Source organism: Puntigrus tetrazona, chromosome 5 (genome assembly GCF_018831695.1).
Source record: "Puntigrus tetrazona isolate hp1 chromosome 5, ASM1883169v1, whole genome shotgun sequence".
NCBI lineage: Eukaryota > Metazoa > Chordata > Actinopteri > Cypriniformes > Cyprinidae > Puntigrus > Puntigrus tetrazona.
The window spans coordinates 13,821,973-13,841,878 of NC_056703.1; the positions used below are offsets into that span (position 1 = coordinate 13,821,973).

The following is a 19,906-nucleotide window of genomic DNA, read 5'->3' on the forward strand; positions in this document are numbered from 1 at the left end:
ACGTCTCATGTGTAATTTTGTCTTGGCACGAGATACTTTTGTAAATAAGCTTTTAGCTGGCATTTGACTGAAGCTAAGTTTGCTCGCTCTTATGTGATTTACATTGAGCAGTTTGACCTACCCCACAATATATTACATTACATCAACTAGAATAAGCTATTATGGTGGCCAGAACAAAAATAAAAATATTTTAAATATTTATCTGGTGAGCAAAGACATTTGAAGAACACAATCTGTATTATTTTCCTTGTGCGTCTCAGATTAAAGCCATTTAAGGACCTGATTTGAACCCTGCTATAGCAAAGCTGATTTATCCACTGCTGTGGCAGGTTTATGGATTCAGCTGCCTGCTTTTTATACTGAGGTGTGAGAAAGCTGATATGAAGCTTTCAGCTTCTTACTGTAAATACATAGTGATTTTCAGACAGCCAGTGGATTAGATGAGCGCAGCAGACACACCCCCAACTAACCCGCAGAAAATCATCACACGGTCTGTCCTATCATATATACCCCACCCATCAACACACACACACACACACACACACACACACACACATGCACACTTACGGGGTCTGTTAAATCCATTAACATGCTCTTTAGCTTAGACGAAGAGTAAGAAAGTATTTGACATTCCTCAGAAATAATAAGCACACAGTATGTTGTAAGATTTCTAGAGGTTTTGTCAGTGTTCTGAAAGTAAATATTTTATAAAGAAAACAATGCTAGCCGAAGCAGATTTAGACAACTGAACTAAAACTTTATGCATAAGAGGGCAAGAAATACTCCAAAAACCACAATCCCTGTGAACTAAATGCTGCTGGGAAAAGTCACATGTATGTGTGTGAGTTAGTGGTGTAGTGAAGTCTAAAGCTGTATTTTCGAAACCTCTGTCTGTCTGGACTACTGCAATTAACTCAGCAAGCACAGACACACTGAGGCATTCCCACACACACAGAAACAGCTTCACACACACACAAATCTACACACAGTTATGAATATATCTGCACATCATAGACAAAAACAAAAAGCTTCCACACAGAAAATCACTCACAGCCATATATACACACCCTACACCCCCACATAGACATTAAAGCTTCACGGTACACATGCACTCACTGACAGAATAGCACTTTACCTCCAGTATGTCTCTGCTATGATTACTGGGCATTTAGAAATGTAGGAAGAAAGCAATAAGGCAAGAAAGAAGTCTTTTTACTTTTTACTGTTCTACTCACGTGGTTGTTTGTTTTGGTTTTTGCTAGAAACTACTGTAGATTGTTTGTTTGTGTCTGTATTTGCTTGGTTTTGCTTCAAGTGTTTCCCTCTCTCTGTCGCTCGATCTCTCTCATAAGCACATTTAAATAAAGTCATCCTATTTTTACGTTAAGTAAGAATGCTGGTGGTGTGGGAGCTTGAATCAGTGTGAGCGTGTGTGGGTGGTAGTCACAAGCACGCAGACAGACTCCGGCCAGCTGTAATTGTTTCCGTGTGTTGTCCTCATCAAACTACAGGCGAGCCACAGTTTGCTACTGCCAGCCTGATCATATGCCTTTGTGCTCTTCAAAATGTCCTCTGGTTGTCCCATCTGGAATTTCTGTATTGTTTTACACATCTGCTGTCAAGATCTATGCAGCGCTGCGCTAACTTCATGGTCAATGGCTTAATCGCGGATCGTTTTTTTTCTTTCTAAAATGCTTTAAATGCTTTAAAAAAAAATAGTTTTTGCTGACAACATTTTCTTAAACATTAAGTCTAAAACTAGGAGCTTAATGTTATAATAAATATGTTTAAATAAAATGTATTGCTAATTATAAGCTTAAAGTCTACATTTGCATGTGTGATTTACGTGTGGTTCCTGTTCATCTGTGTTGGATTACCTTTCTTTGGATTATTAAATACTATAAACTGTTATTATTCATCTTCACGCCTTTCATTCCCGCACCGCACCTTGACACCTACCTTTCATTCAGGTGTCATTAAATATGCTCTTAAATAATTTATAGAGTAGCTCTTCACAGAGTAAAACACTAACAGAAAGACACTGTATTTTTCCCTCTGAAACCACCATGAGCTGGTATTAAATAATGATGCCAGTGTTCCAGAATAATCTGGTTAAGCCTGGCTTGATATTTCAGCCCACATAAGAGCGCTCTAACCAGACCACAGTCTGACATGACACAATATAAAGCGGGTATTCACATTCAGAGTCCACATTTAAACCAGGTCTTGTGCTTTTGTGACATTGAAAAATAAAGCGCAGTCTGCCTTCATAAATAATTACCATGTTTCATCCAAAATAATATCTAAATATTGTCAAACCCGATGTGTCGTGTATAATCAGTGCTCTGCCTGTGTTTGCAGTGGTGTGTCCTCTCACATGTATGAATGGAGGAGTATGCAGTACCCGCACACACTGTCTCTGTCCACCAGGCTTTACTGGACGCCTTTGCCAATACCCACTTCGGACGCAAGCATCTCGAGGCAATAAGCAGCCCGTCTATAGCATACAGGTGAGAGTCTCCTTCACACTGTTTTCCAAAGACTTAATGACATAAATATTTTTTATCTTGATGACAAACTGATGGTGCAAAACCAGTTGTGACAGAAAGAGTGTATTGAATGTGTCTTGTGTCTCTGATTTTTTCGATTAATAATTAACTGATAATAATTGAACCTCTCCAGGTGATGCCTGAGTCCCAGAGTCTGTCTGAGTCAGGTGGCACAGGTGGGCGGCAGCAGATGACACAGACACACTCTGTGATCACACTGCAAGGCACTGGACATCACTCCTCTGAAGGTAATTGGACATTTTCATTTTTAATTCAACTGAAATATGGTCTCATTCACATACATGTGTACACATGTAAAACTGATGTGACGTGAGAATCTTTCCATGCAGAAAACTAAAGTGACTAAAGCTCATTGTATAACATTTTGTGCATCTATAGCTCAGTCTGGGATGATGGCTTTAAAACATGATCATGATCATTTTACAGTGTTGTTAATGTATACTAAAAGATTATCTAAAAATCACTTTAAAAATAAATAAAAATAAAATGTAATTAAAATATTGATAAATACTATTACAATATATAAATAATACTAAAATGAGACTTCTTGTATATTCATGCTTAATTATTGTTTAAAAATAATACGCATTTCATTGTTTTTGGACTCCATCTTTCTAGTGCAGGTCAATGTTCGTGTTGTTCACACACCAGACACTGCAGTTGTCATTCATCCTCTCGACCAATCAGAGAACAAGCCTCACAGTACCAAGACTGTGACCCGCCTCCCTCCACAGACGCACAAGCCAAAGGGGAGGTGCTTCCAGGAAACCACACCCAAACAGGCTGTGAGTTACACAAGTAGATTTGCCTATGAATTTCTTTTTTAATATATATTTAACAACACTCTAATTATTTACTCTCTCTCTTTTTACAGTGTAGTAGTAACCCTCTCCCTGGTTTGACCAATCAGGAAGACTGCTGTGGCAGTGTGGGTAACTCCTGGGGCCAAAATAAATGTTACAAATGCCCATTACTACCTTGTAAGTTCAAATAATTTCTGTTATATAATTTAACTTTTCTTTGGGAGTTGCATTTTATTGTTTCTGTCCGAGATCAAAGTGTCTGTCCAGCCAAAAACAACCCCTTATCATTACTAATTCTTTAAAAATAACAGTTAATCTCACTCAACTCTGTTTTTCTTTATAAATTCACCCTGTCATAACTTGACAGGTGGGAATGTGTCATTGCAGTCTTGGAGTTAAGTTTCAGTATGAGCCAGAAGAAAAATGCTTTTTTCCACTCCCGTTTTCTCTCTGTAACTCATTTGATGTCTCAGAGCTCAGTCAGACGGTGATCCTGGCCTGGTGAACGCTTCTGTGTGTGAGTGAACGTGTGTTTGCGTTCGAGTGTGTGTGAATGTCTGCGAGTGTCTTCGTGCCTCAGCAACATCACCATATTTTCCAATGACACACCCTTTGCAGTAAAAGGAGACAAAAGTGAAGGCTGGAAAAAGGGATGAAAAAATGTTGGCTTTGGCAAAAGCCTTTCTGGAAAGCCACTCTGTCTCTGTTCTCGCATGTTCTTATACAGAAGAGAAAATATCAGCTTTAGAGAAATGCTCCCACTGCGGCCCTTTTCTTGCTTTCTCACACACACAGAAGTGAAGCACGTCACACACAGCACACCATGCTACCAGTTTCTCTTGGATTAAATCCCTTCACAGACACTTCTTTCATCAATTTTCTCAACATCTTCCACCACTTTCATTTGTATTTAGCTTTGTTTTACTTTCTCTTCATTGGTGTGATGTTTCATAATTTCATGTTCTGGCTTAGTCAAACAACCAATGCAGCTAGTACAGATGTTTTTTTTTTTTTTTTTTTTTGTAATTTCTCTCATTTAGATGCTGGAAAACACCAGACTATAGTAGAAGACTTTGGCTCCACGTGCCCTCAGGGATACAAGAGACTCAACAGCACTCACTGCCAAGGTAATGTGTGTGTACATGCTGGATTGTGTGTGTTGTATAGGTTTTACAAATTGTAGTTCTGTTGGTTGTCATAAAATGTACACATCCATGAGCATTAAATGAACACAAACAAGACATCTGCCAAAATATTTTCTATCATGCGGTTTAGGGGAAATACTGCATCCAGTCACAGACAGAAAAATTGTTTATCCTTCTGTTTGCTACATGGCCAGACCAGTGGTTTAATTTTGTCAAGATCATTGAGGATGAAACTCATGTGTAGTAGGGTGAATTTATGATAACTACCATTTGGGCTGTTTAAAAATCTAAATTATCATACTAGATAAAACTTTAAAGCTACTTAGTCATGTTATCTAGTTATCATAGTATTAATATAAAAATAATATAATGATTGTTACAACATGAATTCAGTCATGCATCTCTCGGCATAGATTGTAAAGTCATTGTAAAGACAATGAAAAAAACCCCAAAAAACAGCTATATGAATCAAATACATTTATTATAACATTCACACATAGTTTTAAATTTAGATATAATATTGTAATATTTTTCCTGCATGATTCAAGAAGGGGGTCTAAAATGTATTATTTCACTAACTTTGTTGATATAATGTCTGCTTAAAATTGTTTTTTTTTTACTTTTTGTTTTTGAAAAACAAGGAAAAACAGTAACAAGTACAGTCTGCTTATGTAATTTCTGCAATGGTGAAAAAATTGTGGCAAAATACATGGGGAAAAAAATGCTAAAAACCATGTTCAGTGTTTGACCTTGAGTTTCAGCTTTGGCAAAGAATGATCTTTTATTGCATCCCTAATGTATATAAAATGATCATAGCTTTGGTCTCACAGCTGCTGTAGGGCAAGGAGACTTGCTTCTGCTAAAACCTTGGATCATAAAATTAAAGCATGGCATTCATTGATTATGTCCTGGTTGAATAGGCAGTCAGTAATGAGTATGTAAAACTATTCACAAAATTCAGACTATTAAACTCCCAGTGGGGCCCTTTATGGTTGAGACGTTGTGACAGAATTTTCTAAAATCGTACAGAAATCTGCAGTTATCCCTGTAAAGTTAAAGCTGCATTAAAAAGGATTTTATCTTAGAAATGCAAGTAATAGTAGAGCAGTCTCAATATCCAGTCCAGATACGGAAGTCAGGGACTTTCTGCCAGTTAGGAGACAGTTTGGATTACTGTGGTATATAGACCTGCATAGTTTCAGATTTAGAATAATAGCAGAAGAGAACATAAAAATATCAGATAATTCAGCGATAAGCTCCATTTATGATCCCATTGAGGGAGACGCTTGGTTGGGACGAGGAAAGTGAATAAATTGTACACTAACAAAATGACTAACAACATCTGTCAGGTTTTAGTGCGAGCAGATGCTTCAGAACTATGATATACTGTAGGTGCCCTCTTAAATGAAAACATTTCTCAGATTTAGCAGAAATCAGAAGAAATGAAAGGCGAACAATGTGATCAAAACAAAATGAAGAATTTAAGCATATGATGATCTAAACAATGAACATACTGCATACTGTTGCATACAAGCCTTTGGTTGAATGTAACATATGAAAATATCCATTGAATATGAGAATTGATACTATTCAGCTTCAGTGTAATTCAGATAAACAGAGAGCTACACAGTTTAGCTGCCAGACTGGATGCATGAGAACACTGTATATAATGTTCTGATCCAAATGAAAATCAAATGAATTTGTGACATCAATGGCAACATTAAACCCTGGTTAATGTTTTGACCTTGAGCCTATCATCTTTTTGATGCAGAAACCTACATTTATATTTTCATTGCCACCAATGTACAATAGAATGCTAACTCTTGCTTCTCAGTGGGGAGAAGTTACAAAAATGGAAAATAAACATTTTCTGGCATCTCTATTTTCATTGTTAGTAATTCAGCTTCAGTAATTCTTAGGTGCTGGAAAACCCATAAGCACAATCTCTGAATGCAATAGAATTACTTACGAGCCCTGTATTTGTAAGAGGAAAATTTATTTCACAGCTCTGATCTGATGAAAGTGGCCAGTTAATAGTTACAAATGTGTAAAATGACAAATACATAAAGAAAACGACACACATAAATATGTCAGACATATTTACTTTTAGCAGTTTACAAGTTCGCTTTTGTAAATGCAGACGTGAGAGAGCGGAGCTGGGGGCATGTTACATGCTAATATTATCTTTCTGGCCACCTATTGCCTCTAATTCGCCTTGTTTTCTGTATTTTAATCTTAAATACTACACTAATTGTTACATAAATAGTAAGCATATTAGAAAATGTTATATTTTAAATGGTCATTCATCGATCATAATTATTACTCATACTATTTAGTATCTCTTTAAGTTGACTAAATAGAACTGAGCTAAAATGTAGTACAGTTTTTTATTAGTTAAAAGTTACATGTATGACAGTGCAGATTTGTTTGGAACTAATGAGAGCTGCATGAACCACGTGACTGCATGTCGGCGAGATCAAAACATGATCAAGAATGACACAATAAATGTAGTGTCTTCAAATCTTGCAAAAGCTAAGGATTTTTAATAAAAACAGTTTGCAGTGTTTTACAAATAACTGATACATATGCGTTAAAAAACATTTTTCTTTCTGCACGGCAAATCGCGATGGCTGGCAATGTTAATTGGTCAGACATCGGCCAATAAAATATCTGTATTCACACAAGTAAAGTGCAAAAGTAAATATATCATACACATCAATACTCTTTTTCTTTCGGTGAATGTCATTTTACATATTTTACACATGTAAATTTAACTTTCAAATACACATTTTTATAGGACAGTTTCTCACATTCAGATCAATAAGCTCTCAAGTTTTGCTACTGATTTACCTTCTTAGAAAATCTGTTACAAAACTGTATCATTGAAAAGAAGAAGAGACTTGAGAGCTTTCTATTTGACTTGAATTGTTTTATTTGGTTTAGCTTGATTTAACTGAATATGATTTCTTTGAAGGATAGTCTTTTAACCATCGTAGGCAATGTTAGACTGTCTTTAATTTGATCTAAAACATTCATTTTCATAGGAGTATGACAAGTACTAATACTTTTTTCTTGTACATTTTTTTGTTTTCTCTGCCTTAGACATAAATGAATGTATGATGCAGGGGCTGTGTCAGAATGGAGAATGTTTAAACACACAGGGAAGTTTCCGTTGCACCTGCAAACCTGGTTATGTACTGACAGAAAGGACACGCTGTGTAGGTAAGACATAAATATGCGCGCAAAACCTGCATATAACACTATGTACAGAATGGCCAACAAACCATCATAAAGATCTTTTTGCTTTCTTGGTATCAGCAGCAACGATTGACCAGGGGCTCTGTTATCGTATGGTTACGGAAGCAGGGAAATGTGAGCATGCTCTTCCAACACGCCTTTCCCAGGAGATGTGCTGCTGCACTGTGGGTAAAGCATGGGGCAGCAACTGTGAGAGATGCCCTCAGGATGGGACAGGTAAGTGTGCTTTTTGAGTGGGTGCGCACCATTCAGAATCGATTAGAGAATACTTTTTAGAGAATTCTGTTTATCATTTTTAATTCAATTCGAAGGTAGCAAACAGGAGGCAGAATTACAATTTAAATTTGAATTAAATTAAATTAAATTAACTTTAAAATTTGAATACAAGTCATTTTAAACTCAAAAAATGCAAAAGCCTTATTTGGAGGTTTTTGAAAAAATTACTTTTGTAAACCTCAGCTTCTGTTCAAAGTGGTCATATGATGCTATTTTAAAGATCGTTATTTGGTGTGAAAAGTATGCTGACATGTTTTAATGTTCAAAAAACACATTATTTTTCAAATACTGTACATTATTATTACTCCTCTATTTCCCGCCTCTCTTAAACACGTCGTTTTCTACAAAGACCCTCCTTCTGACATAGTCTGTTCTGATTGGCCAGCTGATACAGTGCATTGTGATTTGACGAACCCCACAAGCAGAAATGTAATGCCCCTTACCATAATCACGAGTTCAGCTTTCAAAATAAATGTAAAGGCAGTTAATATTCTTAGTAGTTTTACCATCAGCTCAAGCCCAAAAGAGGAACAGAATCATGTGACAGACAGCGCTCGTTTGTATTTGCAGTACACAAGCTGCGATGTACCCGAACACACACACTCTCTCTCTCTCTCTCTCTCTCTCTCTCCATTGTTCTCTCTCTCATACACACACAGTGGCGTAACTACAGACAGTGTAGTTATATGGTGGGGGTGCCTGCAGCGCGGGCCTGCCCTTGGTTACTTTTTTTATAAATATATGTAGAAATATTAATAGTACAATATAATTAATACCGATAGTGTTCATAGTAGACTAAATAGTTTAGCGGTAGAACTTTTACCAAGCATTCTAAGGGTTTGGGTTCTAATCCACTCTTGTATAGGATTTTTTCCCTCATTTAAACCAAAGCAGTGTTCTTAATTTTGATTGTATATCAAGAGCAAGGACATGTTTGTGTGCAGTTGTGCTTGTGTGCAGTTTTTATGCTTTTACGAGAACAAAGAGCCCATTGTTTGTGTGAAGACGCGCATTATGCATCAACAGAGAACTGATAACAGTGGCAACGAGCGCTTATTGTTACACATTCTAGCGTTTGACACTTTATGGATTGTGTCTTTGTACTAACGGCTCGTAACACCCCAAAGAGAAAGGAAAATTTTTAATTGCATGATATGACCCCTTTATACGTTATTTGAAGATTTACTTTTTGCAGTTTCATTTTACATTTAGGTACTGAGTAATATTAATGAACTGCTTACTATGTGATTAGAGTTAGGATTGGGGTTTGGCTTAGGGTTACTTGCATGTAATTATGCCTAATTTATTGTTATTATCGTAGTTACAAGTTACATTACAAGTACTTGTAATGTGTAACAAGGACACCTTAAAATAAAGTTTTACCCAACTTCTTTTTTGCCAACTAAATAAACATTTTATTTCATGAATTGAAATGGTCTTGGAATGGTTCTTGAATCCTGTAGTGAAAGTGTCTGTATCTTTAAAGAAGGTTTTGACTCTTTAACTAAATCATCTTTGGACTTTCTCTCTCTAATTCTTCTTTCTCTCACTTTGTCTTTAGCTTCCTTTAATAAGATCTGTCCAGCGGGAAAGGGGATGTCTTTCCTGACCTATCATGGCACTCTTTCCATTCAGCCCTGGCTGACCAGTATTGAACACTTTAATCCAGACACTGGTACAGACATTTGAATCAGTTGTGAGATAAAGATTCTTTAAGATTGATTGCTGTATTTTTTTATTGACTGATTATTTATTGTGTCTTTGTGTTTGTGTTTCAGAGGTCAAGCTTCCGGTAAGATTCTGGTTCTATGCCTAAACTACCAATCAAGCCTCCAAAAGTCATCTTTAACAGAAATCTCTAAGTCACAATGTTAATAAAAAGAATTATGGTAGATCAGATGTAAACAGTTCACTTTACTGATTTTGCTCTCATGCCAACAGGAAATCCCAATTCAGACGACCACGCCCATGCAGCTCTCACCAATCAGCACACATGGGCCTCGCCACCCAGGTACACTTAAGAAAATGTAGCGAATCAAAATGTGCTCCGTCACACCTCGCACGGTAGCTCAAATATCAAATATGTATCCATAGCATTAATTATCTGCATTCATTTTTTCATTTGCTTATAATATTTTCAATGTGTCTTTTTTTCTGTCCCTTTAGTCATTGTGGCCAGACCAACAACTCCTCCCATAGTCCATGTACCTCCAGAGAGCGATTCACATGAAGTGGCCCAGACGCAGGTCTCGCGTGAGTTCCGTGAAAGCTTATGAGTTAAAACTGCAGGATCGGTCCATGCAAAGTTCTATTAGGTAATGTCGTAAGAAAATTGATTTTTGTTTTTTACAATTATGGATTTTGGTGGGGGGTTTGGTATCACAGCAATGGATGACTGCAAGCTGAACAGGAATATATGTGGCCATGGGGAGTGTGTGAACACACAAAATGGTTTCATGTGCCACTGTTACCCTGGATATCGACCACATGCAGAGAGAAAGAGTTGTGTAGGTGAGTAATACACACACATAATGTACAAACAAGTTAAATCACAGATGAATGTACTATGCCTGAATTTGTAGTGCATAAAATACTACACACTACCATTCAAAAGTTTGGGGTTGGTAAGAATAGAAAATGTTTTTAGAAAATGTATTTTATGCTCAGTAAGGGTTACATTTATTTGATACAGTAAAAACAGTAATATTGAAAAATATTCTTAAAGTTGAAAAAATTTTTATTTCAATTTATTATTTCAATTAAACTTTTATTTATTATATAAAAATGTATTTAATTGCACAGCTGAATTTTCCACTGCCTTTACTTTAAGTGTCACATTATCCATATTATTCATCAACAATATAAACTAAATTGTGCTGTATAATATTTTTTTATTCTTTAATCAATATATTAGAAATTATGGTATAGTAATTGAACGGTAGTGTATATTGTTTGATAAAAGTATTATATAAAAAGCTATATTACACAATAAAGATAACATAAAAATATATACAATGTTCTCACTTTTTCTGTAGATGAAAATGAATGTGACTCAGATCCATGTGGTAGAGGCACCTGCATTAACAACGTGGGTTCCTACAGATGCAACTGTCACAGTGGCTTCAAACTTGTGATGCATCATGGGAAACGCAGATGTGTTGGTGAGTGAACAGCATTGTCTTTTTAAAGGCAGTGGACAGCTACTATATATATATATATATATATATATATATATATATATATATATATATATATATATATGTGTGTGTGTGTGTGTGTGTGTGTGTGTGTATATCAATACAGATGGCCAACACTTGCTTATTTGCTTGTTTTCAGATATAAACGAGTGCTCGAAGCCTGAAACTTGCGGAGTTGGAGGGCATTGCACAAATTTTCATGGCTCTTACAAGTGCGAGTGTCTACCGGGCTTCCGGAGCAAATCACGCAGACAACCTCTCTGTGAAGGTCTAGACACAAAACACTTCATTGATGTTAATTGTAGACACCTATAAACAATTCATGTTCATCCAATATGGTTTATTGAGTTTTATTTGATCGGAATTGCATTTAAATGTCAGTAAATGTTTGTGAGAATCTCATTGTCTATGCTGTTGCTGTCTTTTAAATGCAGACATTAATGAATGTTCGGACCCAAGTATCTGTCCTAACGAACAGTGTGAGAATACTGTTGGATCCTATGAGTGTATACCCTGCCAACCTGGATACCAAGCACAGGGAGGAGTGTGTTACGGTCTGAATACTTACACACATACAGAGACTCAAATGTGTAACCATTCAAACAGTTTAGCTCACATTTTTACAGGCATTTCATTACTAAACCAAAACAACTCTTTTTTCATTCTTTTTGTGCATGCTGTCATTGTTTATCCATCAGACATGCTGCTCTCTAGATATTGATCATGCAAAAACCACCTACAGTACTATTCAGTAATTACAAATCTCTTTGCAATAATATTGGAATATTTCATAATATTACTGTATTATTACTTTTTTTTGATACAATAAATGCAACCTTGTTCAGTATAAAATACTTCTTTAAAAGGCATAAAAAATCATTCAAACTGATTTTTTCACACCAGATGAGAAGCACAGTAGCACATTGTGATGTGATATGATGCAATGCTTTGCTCTTTCTCTGGTGTGTGTGTATCCTTAAAGTCCATTTGAAATCAAAATGTACTGTATTTATTTTGTTAGCTCACATTGCTATTTTTGTGGTGAACAATTCATCCGTGCAAGTCAATCCACACAAAAAAAAATGTTTGCCTTCGTAATCTTTAATCCAAATCTGGAAATGCTCCTCTCCTCTCTCCTAATCAACAAGCCTTCTCTGATGATTGTGCATGAGTGTAACATCCTTAAACACGCCCCTCTAACTGCCAGTGTTCATTTCTGATTGAAACACCTACTTTACTACTTCCAATCAATTCAAAGTAGAAAAAACAAGCTATGCCATCTGTTTTCCTCATTCAATATTCAGTTTCTCTCGCAAGTATGTCACAATACAGAAGTAAAATCAGTAGCAAATCTGTGGTTCGCGCAGACTTTAAGTCATCCACTATGTGAACTGTACCTGATTGTAAAAAAAAAATACAAAGAGTAAGAAAATATATTTCATTCGTTGTGATTATCTGCATCCATTAAATATTACATTAAAATTTAATATCTATGATACAAATAAACCCCGATAAAAATCTTTTTAAAAATTACTGATATTTTATAGAAGCATCGTGTTTGTTTGTCTTGTATATAAGCAGTAGACTATTTTAAAAAAGAACACTAAAAAGATGAAAAAAAAGAGAATCAATAAAAAAATTATAATTTATTACTACTGTGTGAATAATTATCATTGAAAAAGTAACTATAGTCTGATTCTGAGCATTTCAAAATGTTATTTAATTAAAACTTAACTTTTAATATGTGATTACATGTAATAAGTAATGTAATAAGTAAAGGTTATGAATATGGGGTGTTTTGGTAAATAGTTGACAAAATTGCGTAATCTTACAAGATATGTCTGTCTGTCTCTCTCTCTCTCTCTATTAGATATCAATGAGTGTCAGAAGCGTGGTGTTTGTCTAAACGGCCGTTGTGAGAACTTGGCAGGATCGTATCGATGTCTGTGTAATGAGGGCTTCCTGCCTGAGACTGACAGCAAAGGCTGCAGAGGTCAGTGGTGCACAGCCAGTAAAACTAAACAACATGTTATTTAATGGAAACTTAATCTTGCCATTCAGCATAGTTTTAAATTCAACTTCATTACCTTCTGCAAAAGTTCATTCTAAAGAGAATAAATACACTGCGCGAACAACAACTTTTCAACGTTTACATAAGCTGAATTGAGCGCATGTGTATGTGTTTTCAAAGTTGTGTCTGTTCGTCTCTCCACAGACATCAATGAGTGCCAGGATAACCGTTTGTGTGCTAACGGTCTCTGCGTTAACACTCAGGGATCATTCCACTGCCAGTGTTACCTTGGTTTCCAGCCTACACAAGAGGGAAGCCACTGCGAAGGTCAGCTAGTAATTACTAACCCAACCCAACACTTAATACTGCACATCATACTGCAGCATCTGTATATTACAGGACAGATTGTATAGAGACTACAAAGCACTACAGATTTTCTGCACTCTTCAATTTTAGTCTGCAGGTCTTGGATAGATGAAATTCTCACAGAAAACCATGTAGTGTATAATTCCATCCAGTTAAAGTAATATGAAGCATTTTTGATGTTTTGAGCCAACCGAACAGTACATATTGTTTTCATTTGTCATACATTTCTTAGGCACTTGTTTCTGCAGGAGATTATTCTGATTATTCTATGCTCTGTGACTTGAAAGTATGTGATCTGGTGGTGCGATCCTTGTTTAGTATATAATGCCCTGTTTTTATTTTACCATTTAAAAATTCGGTCATTGTATGATGCCAAGTATTTTAAAATCTCTTCAGATATATAAAAAAACTTGTGGTGTATTCAAGTGTTTAGCATGGCCTCAACACAGTACTGAGCACTCTGCATTCAGGACCAAAAATTTCCTTCTTTATAACAAACATTTACAATAGTTTAACATTTATGTCTCTAAAATATGCAATAAAGCCAAAAATTCCTGAATGTAAAAAGTCTGAATGAAGTGCCTTATGTGAAGAATGCATTTATTTAAACAAGTAAAACAGTATATTTTGGAAATATTATTACAATTTAAAGTAACTGTTTACAGTTTAAATATACTTTAAAATATGTTGGCACTAAGAGCCTTGTGGACAGCACGCCAGCATAAAAGGCTGTTGTGCTTTGGGCATCCCAGACTTTTTCAGATCCTGTTCTCCTCTCTCTCTCCTGGTTTACTATATATATATATAATATATAATTTATTCCTGTAATGTAAAAGGTGAGTTACTACTCCATTCTCTATTTTCACTTGCTAATATGCTGATTTGGAGCCATTTCTTCGTAGTATCAACTGAAACGCTAATAAAGATATTTTGACAAATTTTGAAGAACCAAATATTTTCTGGTGCCTATTGACTTCTCCATTGATTTTAGGGAAAGCAATACTTTGGAAGTCAATGGGTAAACATCAACATCAACAGGTTCAGAACAAAATGAGAGAGTAAAGGAGACCACAATTGAAAATTTTGGTGAACTATCCCTTTAACAATACACATGTCAGCTTTTAATGCGTCCTTCCTCAATAAACTGATTTATTTTATTTGGGAAAGAAAAACTTTTTAATGATAATGATCGTTTATCTTCTGTAACCCTTCTAATTCAGCCGAAACAATTCACTAATGCACACCGTATGTGAATAAGTACGAATATTTTTGATCTTTTTAGATATTAATGAGTGTGAGCGCCCTTCCAACTGTCAGCGAGGACGCTGTATCAATACGATGGGCTCTTACCTCTGCGAGTGCCAGAAAGGATACATGCTCGTCAGTGGACGCCGATGCCAGGGTATGGGATTTCACACTTTTTACATCACCCAATTCCTTATCTTGGTCTCGGTCCTCTCGTTCTCCATTTTACACTCTCTCTCTCTCTCTCTCTCTCAGATATAGATGAGTGCGCTGTGGAAAGGAGCCTGTGTCAGCCTCACGGCATATGTGAAAACAGACAGGGAGGATATGTGTGTGTGTGCAATGATGGTTTCAGACTGTCTGAAGACAAACACAGCTGTGAAGGTGAGAGATGATTTAGTGTGTTTGGTCAAGAGGTTTTGCTTTTTTTCTTTTTTTTTTTTTGCAAAGTTCAGGTTATATATTTCTTTTTCCAGAGGTTGAGATATTGCGGAACGATAAGAAGGAGTGCTACCTAAATCTAGATGACACCGTGTTCTGTGACAGCGTCCTGGCAACCAACGTTACTAAGCAGGAGTGCTGCTGCTCTATCGGTGTGGGATGGGGAGACCACTGCGAGATCTACCCCTGTCCCGTCTACCACTCGGGTTAATATACAGATAAATACATATAATTATCAAGGGATGAAACCTAAATCAGTCCACAAGTGTTTGATTGATCTTTTTTTTTTCCCCCTAGCGGAGTATCTGTCTCTGTGTCCAATTGGCAGAGGATTTTACCATGAGGAGGGAAAGGTGGAATATGGATTGGCTATGCACAGAGGTATATGTGCACGCATATGTGTGCTCACAAACATAAACACACTCCCTAATAATAGTGAATTAAATCCTCTGACCTTTATGCTATCTTTGTAGATATTGATGAGTGTGTATTGTTCTCTAACGAGATCTGTAAGGAGGGACGTTGTATGAACACACAGCCTGGCTTTGAATGCTACTGCCAGCAGGGATTTTACTATGACAGCAATCTACTGGAATGTATTGGTAAATTCACACACAAATACACACATTTTACTGTCTATGTACAAACATACATGGACATATATACTCTACAGCGTTAACTTTTTCACTGTTACATTGTAATGAACTTAAATCAGTCATTTGACAGTGAAAGCAGCCATGGACTTCAGCTTTGCCGTCACAGGAAAAAAAACTATATTTTAAAATATGTTCAAGTAGAGAAGAGATATTTGAAAGGAAATTGCAATATATCACAGTATTACTGTTTTATTGTGTAGATGCTGCTTTGTTGTGTTTAAGAGATTTAGAGATTTAGATAAATAAAGAGTTTGTTTGCAAAAACAGATCAAAGATCATTGTGCGTTAACTGTAAAGAAACTGCAGTGAGGCTATTTTGATTATTAACTGCTAAAATACAAAACGAATCACAATGAAAACCTGATACAGTAAAAACATGATTTTCGAAAATGTGAAAAATTTACATTTACAGTATTAGATATTTAAATAAACTATTCAAATAATTGTAGATTTATTGAATTGCGTAATTGTTTTTTTTTAAACCACCAAAAATAAAAATAAAACTTCAGAAAACCAATATTGATACTGATACTGAAGAGGAAAGATTTTTGTGCTGTTGTACTGCCCTCTTGTGGCAGAAAAAAGGCAGGAAGATTTTTTGTGTCAGCCACTAGGGAGCAGTAGAATAATGCAGGTACTGCACCCCTGTTTTGACACACCAACACATCCCTAAACCTTCATCTTTCGTATTTATCAAAGTCAAGCGCATTGTAAAACTCCTTGAGTGTTTTGTCTGTGTTTCCCGCTGTAGATGTGGATGAATGTCACGACGAGTCCCTGTGTACCAACGGACACTGTGTGAACACTCGAGGGTCCTTCTACTGCACCTGCAGTCCACCCTGGGTCCCTGACGCCTTCAACAAGAAGTGTGTCTTTCCCACAATTACAGGTACGTGCCTATAATCAAGGGTGTCACATTTGGTAGCAGTACAACGAATTAAAAAGCGTCTGCCCCGTGTGAGGCTCGAACTCACGACCTTCAGATTATGAGACTGACGCGCTGCCTACTGCGCCAACGAGGCTGTGACTTAGACCCGCACAGAAAGACAAGAAAAAACAAAACAGACTGTTGGCAAACAGTAATACAATAAAAAAAGGACAGAAAAAGTATACAAATTAAATAAATAATTTAGTATACTAAAACAAATAGCCTACAGTACAGAAAATGAATACAATAAACACATGTAAATAAAACGCTGCATAGCAATCACTATATTAATTAAATATAAACTGTAATATAAAGTTACAAATGTAGAGCGCTGAACGATTCACTTGTTTTCTTTTTATAGCACTGACATATATTTGTGTGTATTTGTTCATTTAAGCCAACCTCTGAAGCTCAAAGTAGCCCAGTTGTTTGTGTTTTGTTCTGCCTCAGAATACGCATCTGAGAAACAATGACTCTTAGCTTTTAGTATGTGGTAGAAGACTATATATTACATCAGTCATGTAACATTATGTTGACATGTCAACGGCTCACTGCTTTAAAGGAAGGTGTTTTCATAAACGTTACAAGCCCAAATTTGAGGAGAACTAAAATTCTGTGAGAGCAAGGGGGTGCCCTATGCAACTTAAATACTTTGCATATAGGGATAACTGTCACTGTCTGTCATCAGTCGAAACAATTTGCCTGCAATATATATTTGTATAGAATTTAAGTGACAGTAGGAGAATAGTTTTTTTATTAAACAGTTTAACATTTTCTTTACTGTTTTTTCTTTCCTCCTAAATGTAATATGTAAAATTTAACAAGGCTCGGTGAGCAAAAGAAGACCCCAAACCTTTGAACGGTAGCCACTAGACAACATGTTTTTATTTAGATTTAGGTTTGAAATAAAATGTAAATGTAATATAAATTATTGTGACTGTTTCATTCTTGTAAACTCAAGTGTCCTAACATAACATTGTTTGCTTCAGGTGTGGATGAATGTCAGGACACTGCTAACTGCAAAAATGGCCACTGTGTAAACACCCAAGATTCCTATTATTGTATCTGCACTCCTCCTTGGATTCTGGCAACTGACCGCAACAGCTGCGTCACACCTGAGGAGCAGGCAGGTGAGTATAGTTTTACAGGAACATCACAGTCCTAATTAAAAAATGGCACGAGTTCTTATAATGCAATGTACAGAAGATCTGTTTTATTGTGCCACAAATTGCATTGGGCTATTCATTTCCTAAGAAATTCGACTGCTCTTCCTGGTACAGTAAAGATGCAATAACTCCAGGCATTTATTGAAGTTCTCACCCGAGACTGTGTGCTTCTGATGTCTCTCTCCTTGTCTTCCTCCCTCCTGCTTTTTTCTCTCTATCTGTCCTTCTCTCTGTATATCTCTTTAGTAACGGGTGTGTCTGTGGTGCACCTTTCAGATGTGAATGAGTGTGAAGATCCCTCCTACTGTAGGAACGGGAGATGTGTCAACACTCCCGGCTCCTTCCACTGCATTTGCAAGCAGCCACACACCTTCAGTGCAGCCCTGAAGCAATGCGTCTATGATGGTGGGTATCACAAGTAATCTGCATGCAGACTTGTGATTTGGTGGAAACTGTTTGTTTTTTCTTTTTGAATGGCCTTCATGTGGTTTGGTGGTTCACTAGTAATTGCTCTGAACCTCGGTTTTCCACATGACTGCTGAGCATGTTCTGAGATGGCTTTGTTTGCCATTTCTTCTGTGAAACCTCTGTATTTTGTCTTTTTTTTCATGTCTCCCATTATCTGCTTATCTTTGTCTTTCTCAGACCGCACTGCAGCACATAAAGACATATGTTTCCAGGAGGTTGACGAGGATCTTATGTGCACTATGCCACGAAATGAGCTAACGGTGACATACTCTGAGTGCTGCTGTCATTACGGTCGAGGCTGGGGTCCTGAGTGCCGGACCTGCCCAAATAGAAATTCAGGTATCGCAAAAAAGGCTCTTTTTTTCCTTACAAAGGCTGCATATATTTGATCAAAAATACAGTCAAAATAGTAAAATTGTGAAATTTTCTTAATGTTTTTTTTTTTATTAATTACATTTAAAAAAAGAATTCCTGTGTCTTCAATGTCCCATGATCCTTGCTGCTTTAAAAGACATTTCTATTCTATTCTATTTCTATTTCATAGTAGCCTAATTGATGTGGGAAACATTTTGTTTTTCTTTAATATTTGTGATGAATAGAAAATTTAAAAAACACAAATACAAAATACAATTATTTGACATTTTAGATTTTTTTGGTCAAAATTATTTGGAATCTTTAAAATTTAAAATTTATTCGAATTTTTTGAAAGTCTTTACTGTTACGTTTGAACAATTGAATGCATCCTTGCTTGATAAAAGTATTAAATGTATCAAAAATAAAAACCTTTTATATAAACATAATAGAAAAACATTTGTCAGGTGTTGAATTTTCTTTTTGCCATTAGCAAAGCGGATATATAAAAGGATGAAATTGTGATGCAGTAAGATGAAATGAAACATCAAACATAACTTTCCTGTTTCGGCGTGCGCGCAGTGCTTTTTAACAGGTTGTGTGAGATGCATTTGGAGACCGAGTCTGACGGAGAGGGGGACTTCCTGGCAGCTTTCTCCAATTACAACCCAGGTGAGCTTACCAGTGTCATTCACCCTGAGCCAAACCGATCGACTCCGAACTGGCGAGTTATTCGTGACTCTTTCCGTCGCTCTCACGTGTTCAGAGGGAGACAGTTCGGAGGAAGACTCAGACGAGTGCAGCTGTGCTAACGGACGGTGCGTGCGCTCCTATCTGGGTACGATGTGCGAGTGCAATACTGGATTTGTACTGGACCACTCTCGAACACGCTGTATAGGTGAGTGCGAATGCAGATCCTCCAATACATAATCGCATAATCTGTAAGGTCATGTTCCTAAAGTCTGCATATTTCATCGTTTGTATATGCATGGACAGTTTATTACGAGGCTTCTTCTGTCTTTCTT

General features: G+C 36.5%; 1 protein-coding gene and 1 non-coding gene across 5 annotated transcripts in view; one reads left to right on the top strand and one right to left on the bottom strand.

The window, feature by feature from the left end:
- ltbp3 (latent transforming growth factor beta binding protein 3) overlaps positions 1-19,906 on the top strand; it is a 34,071-nt gene that overhangs the window by 12,260 nt on the left and 1,905 nt on the right. Inside the window, exons 2-29 of one of the 4 annotated variants that reach the window (XM_043240096.1) lie at positions 2,362-2,510; positions 2,683-2,797; positions 3,189-3,355; positions 3,445-3,550; positions 4,414-4,500; positions 7,621-7,740; positions 7,813-7,992; positions 9,614-9,727; positions 9,831-9,844; positions 9,994-10,063; positions 10,219-10,305; positions 10,438-10,563; positions 11,088-11,213; positions 11,389-11,517; positions 11,684-11,803; positions 13,120-13,242; positions 13,465-13,587; positions 14,909-15,028; positions 15,127-15,255; positions 15,348-15,518; positions 15,610-15,693; positions 15,786-15,914; positions 16,720-16,857; positions 17,886-18,026; positions 18,339-18,467; positions 18,708-18,869; positions 19,464-19,553; positions 19,648-19,779. In XM_043240096.1, the coding sequence (XP_043096031.1) occupies positions 2,362-2,510; positions 2,683-2,797; positions 3,189-3,355; positions 3,445-3,550; positions 4,414-4,500; positions 7,621-7,740; positions 7,813-7,992; positions 9,614-9,727; positions 9,831-9,844; positions 9,994-10,063; positions 10,219-10,305; positions 10,438-10,563; positions 11,088-11,213; positions 11,389-11,517; positions 11,684-11,803; positions 13,120-13,242; positions 13,465-13,587; positions 14,909-15,028; positions 15,127-15,255; positions 15,348-15,518; positions 15,610-15,693; positions 15,786-15,914; positions 16,720-16,857; positions 17,886-18,026; positions 18,339-18,467; positions 18,708-18,869; positions 19,464-19,553; positions 19,648-19,779 (3,381 nt within the window). Of the gene's footprint in view, positions 1-2,361; positions 2,511-2,682; positions 2,798-3,188; positions 3,356-3,444; positions 3,551-4,413; positions 4,501-7,620; positions 7,741-7,812; positions 7,993-9,613; positions 9,728-9,830; positions 9,845-9,993; positions 10,064-10,218; positions 10,306-10,437; positions 10,564-11,087; positions 11,214-11,388; positions 11,518-11,683; positions 11,804-13,119; positions 13,243-13,464; positions 13,588-14,908; positions 15,029-15,126; positions 15,256-15,347; positions 15,519-15,609; positions 15,694-15,785; positions 15,915-16,719; positions 16,858-17,885; positions 18,027-18,308; positions 18,468-18,707; positions 18,870-19,463; positions 19,554-19,647; positions 19,780-19,906 lie in introns of all 4 variants that reach the window. The other 3 variants (XM_043240093.1, XM_043240095.1, XM_043240094.1) reach the window with 3 other exon arrangements.
- trnam-cau lies at positions 16,918-16,990 on the bottom strand. The gene has a single exon. It is a non-coding gene; the product is annotated as a tRNA-Met (tRNA).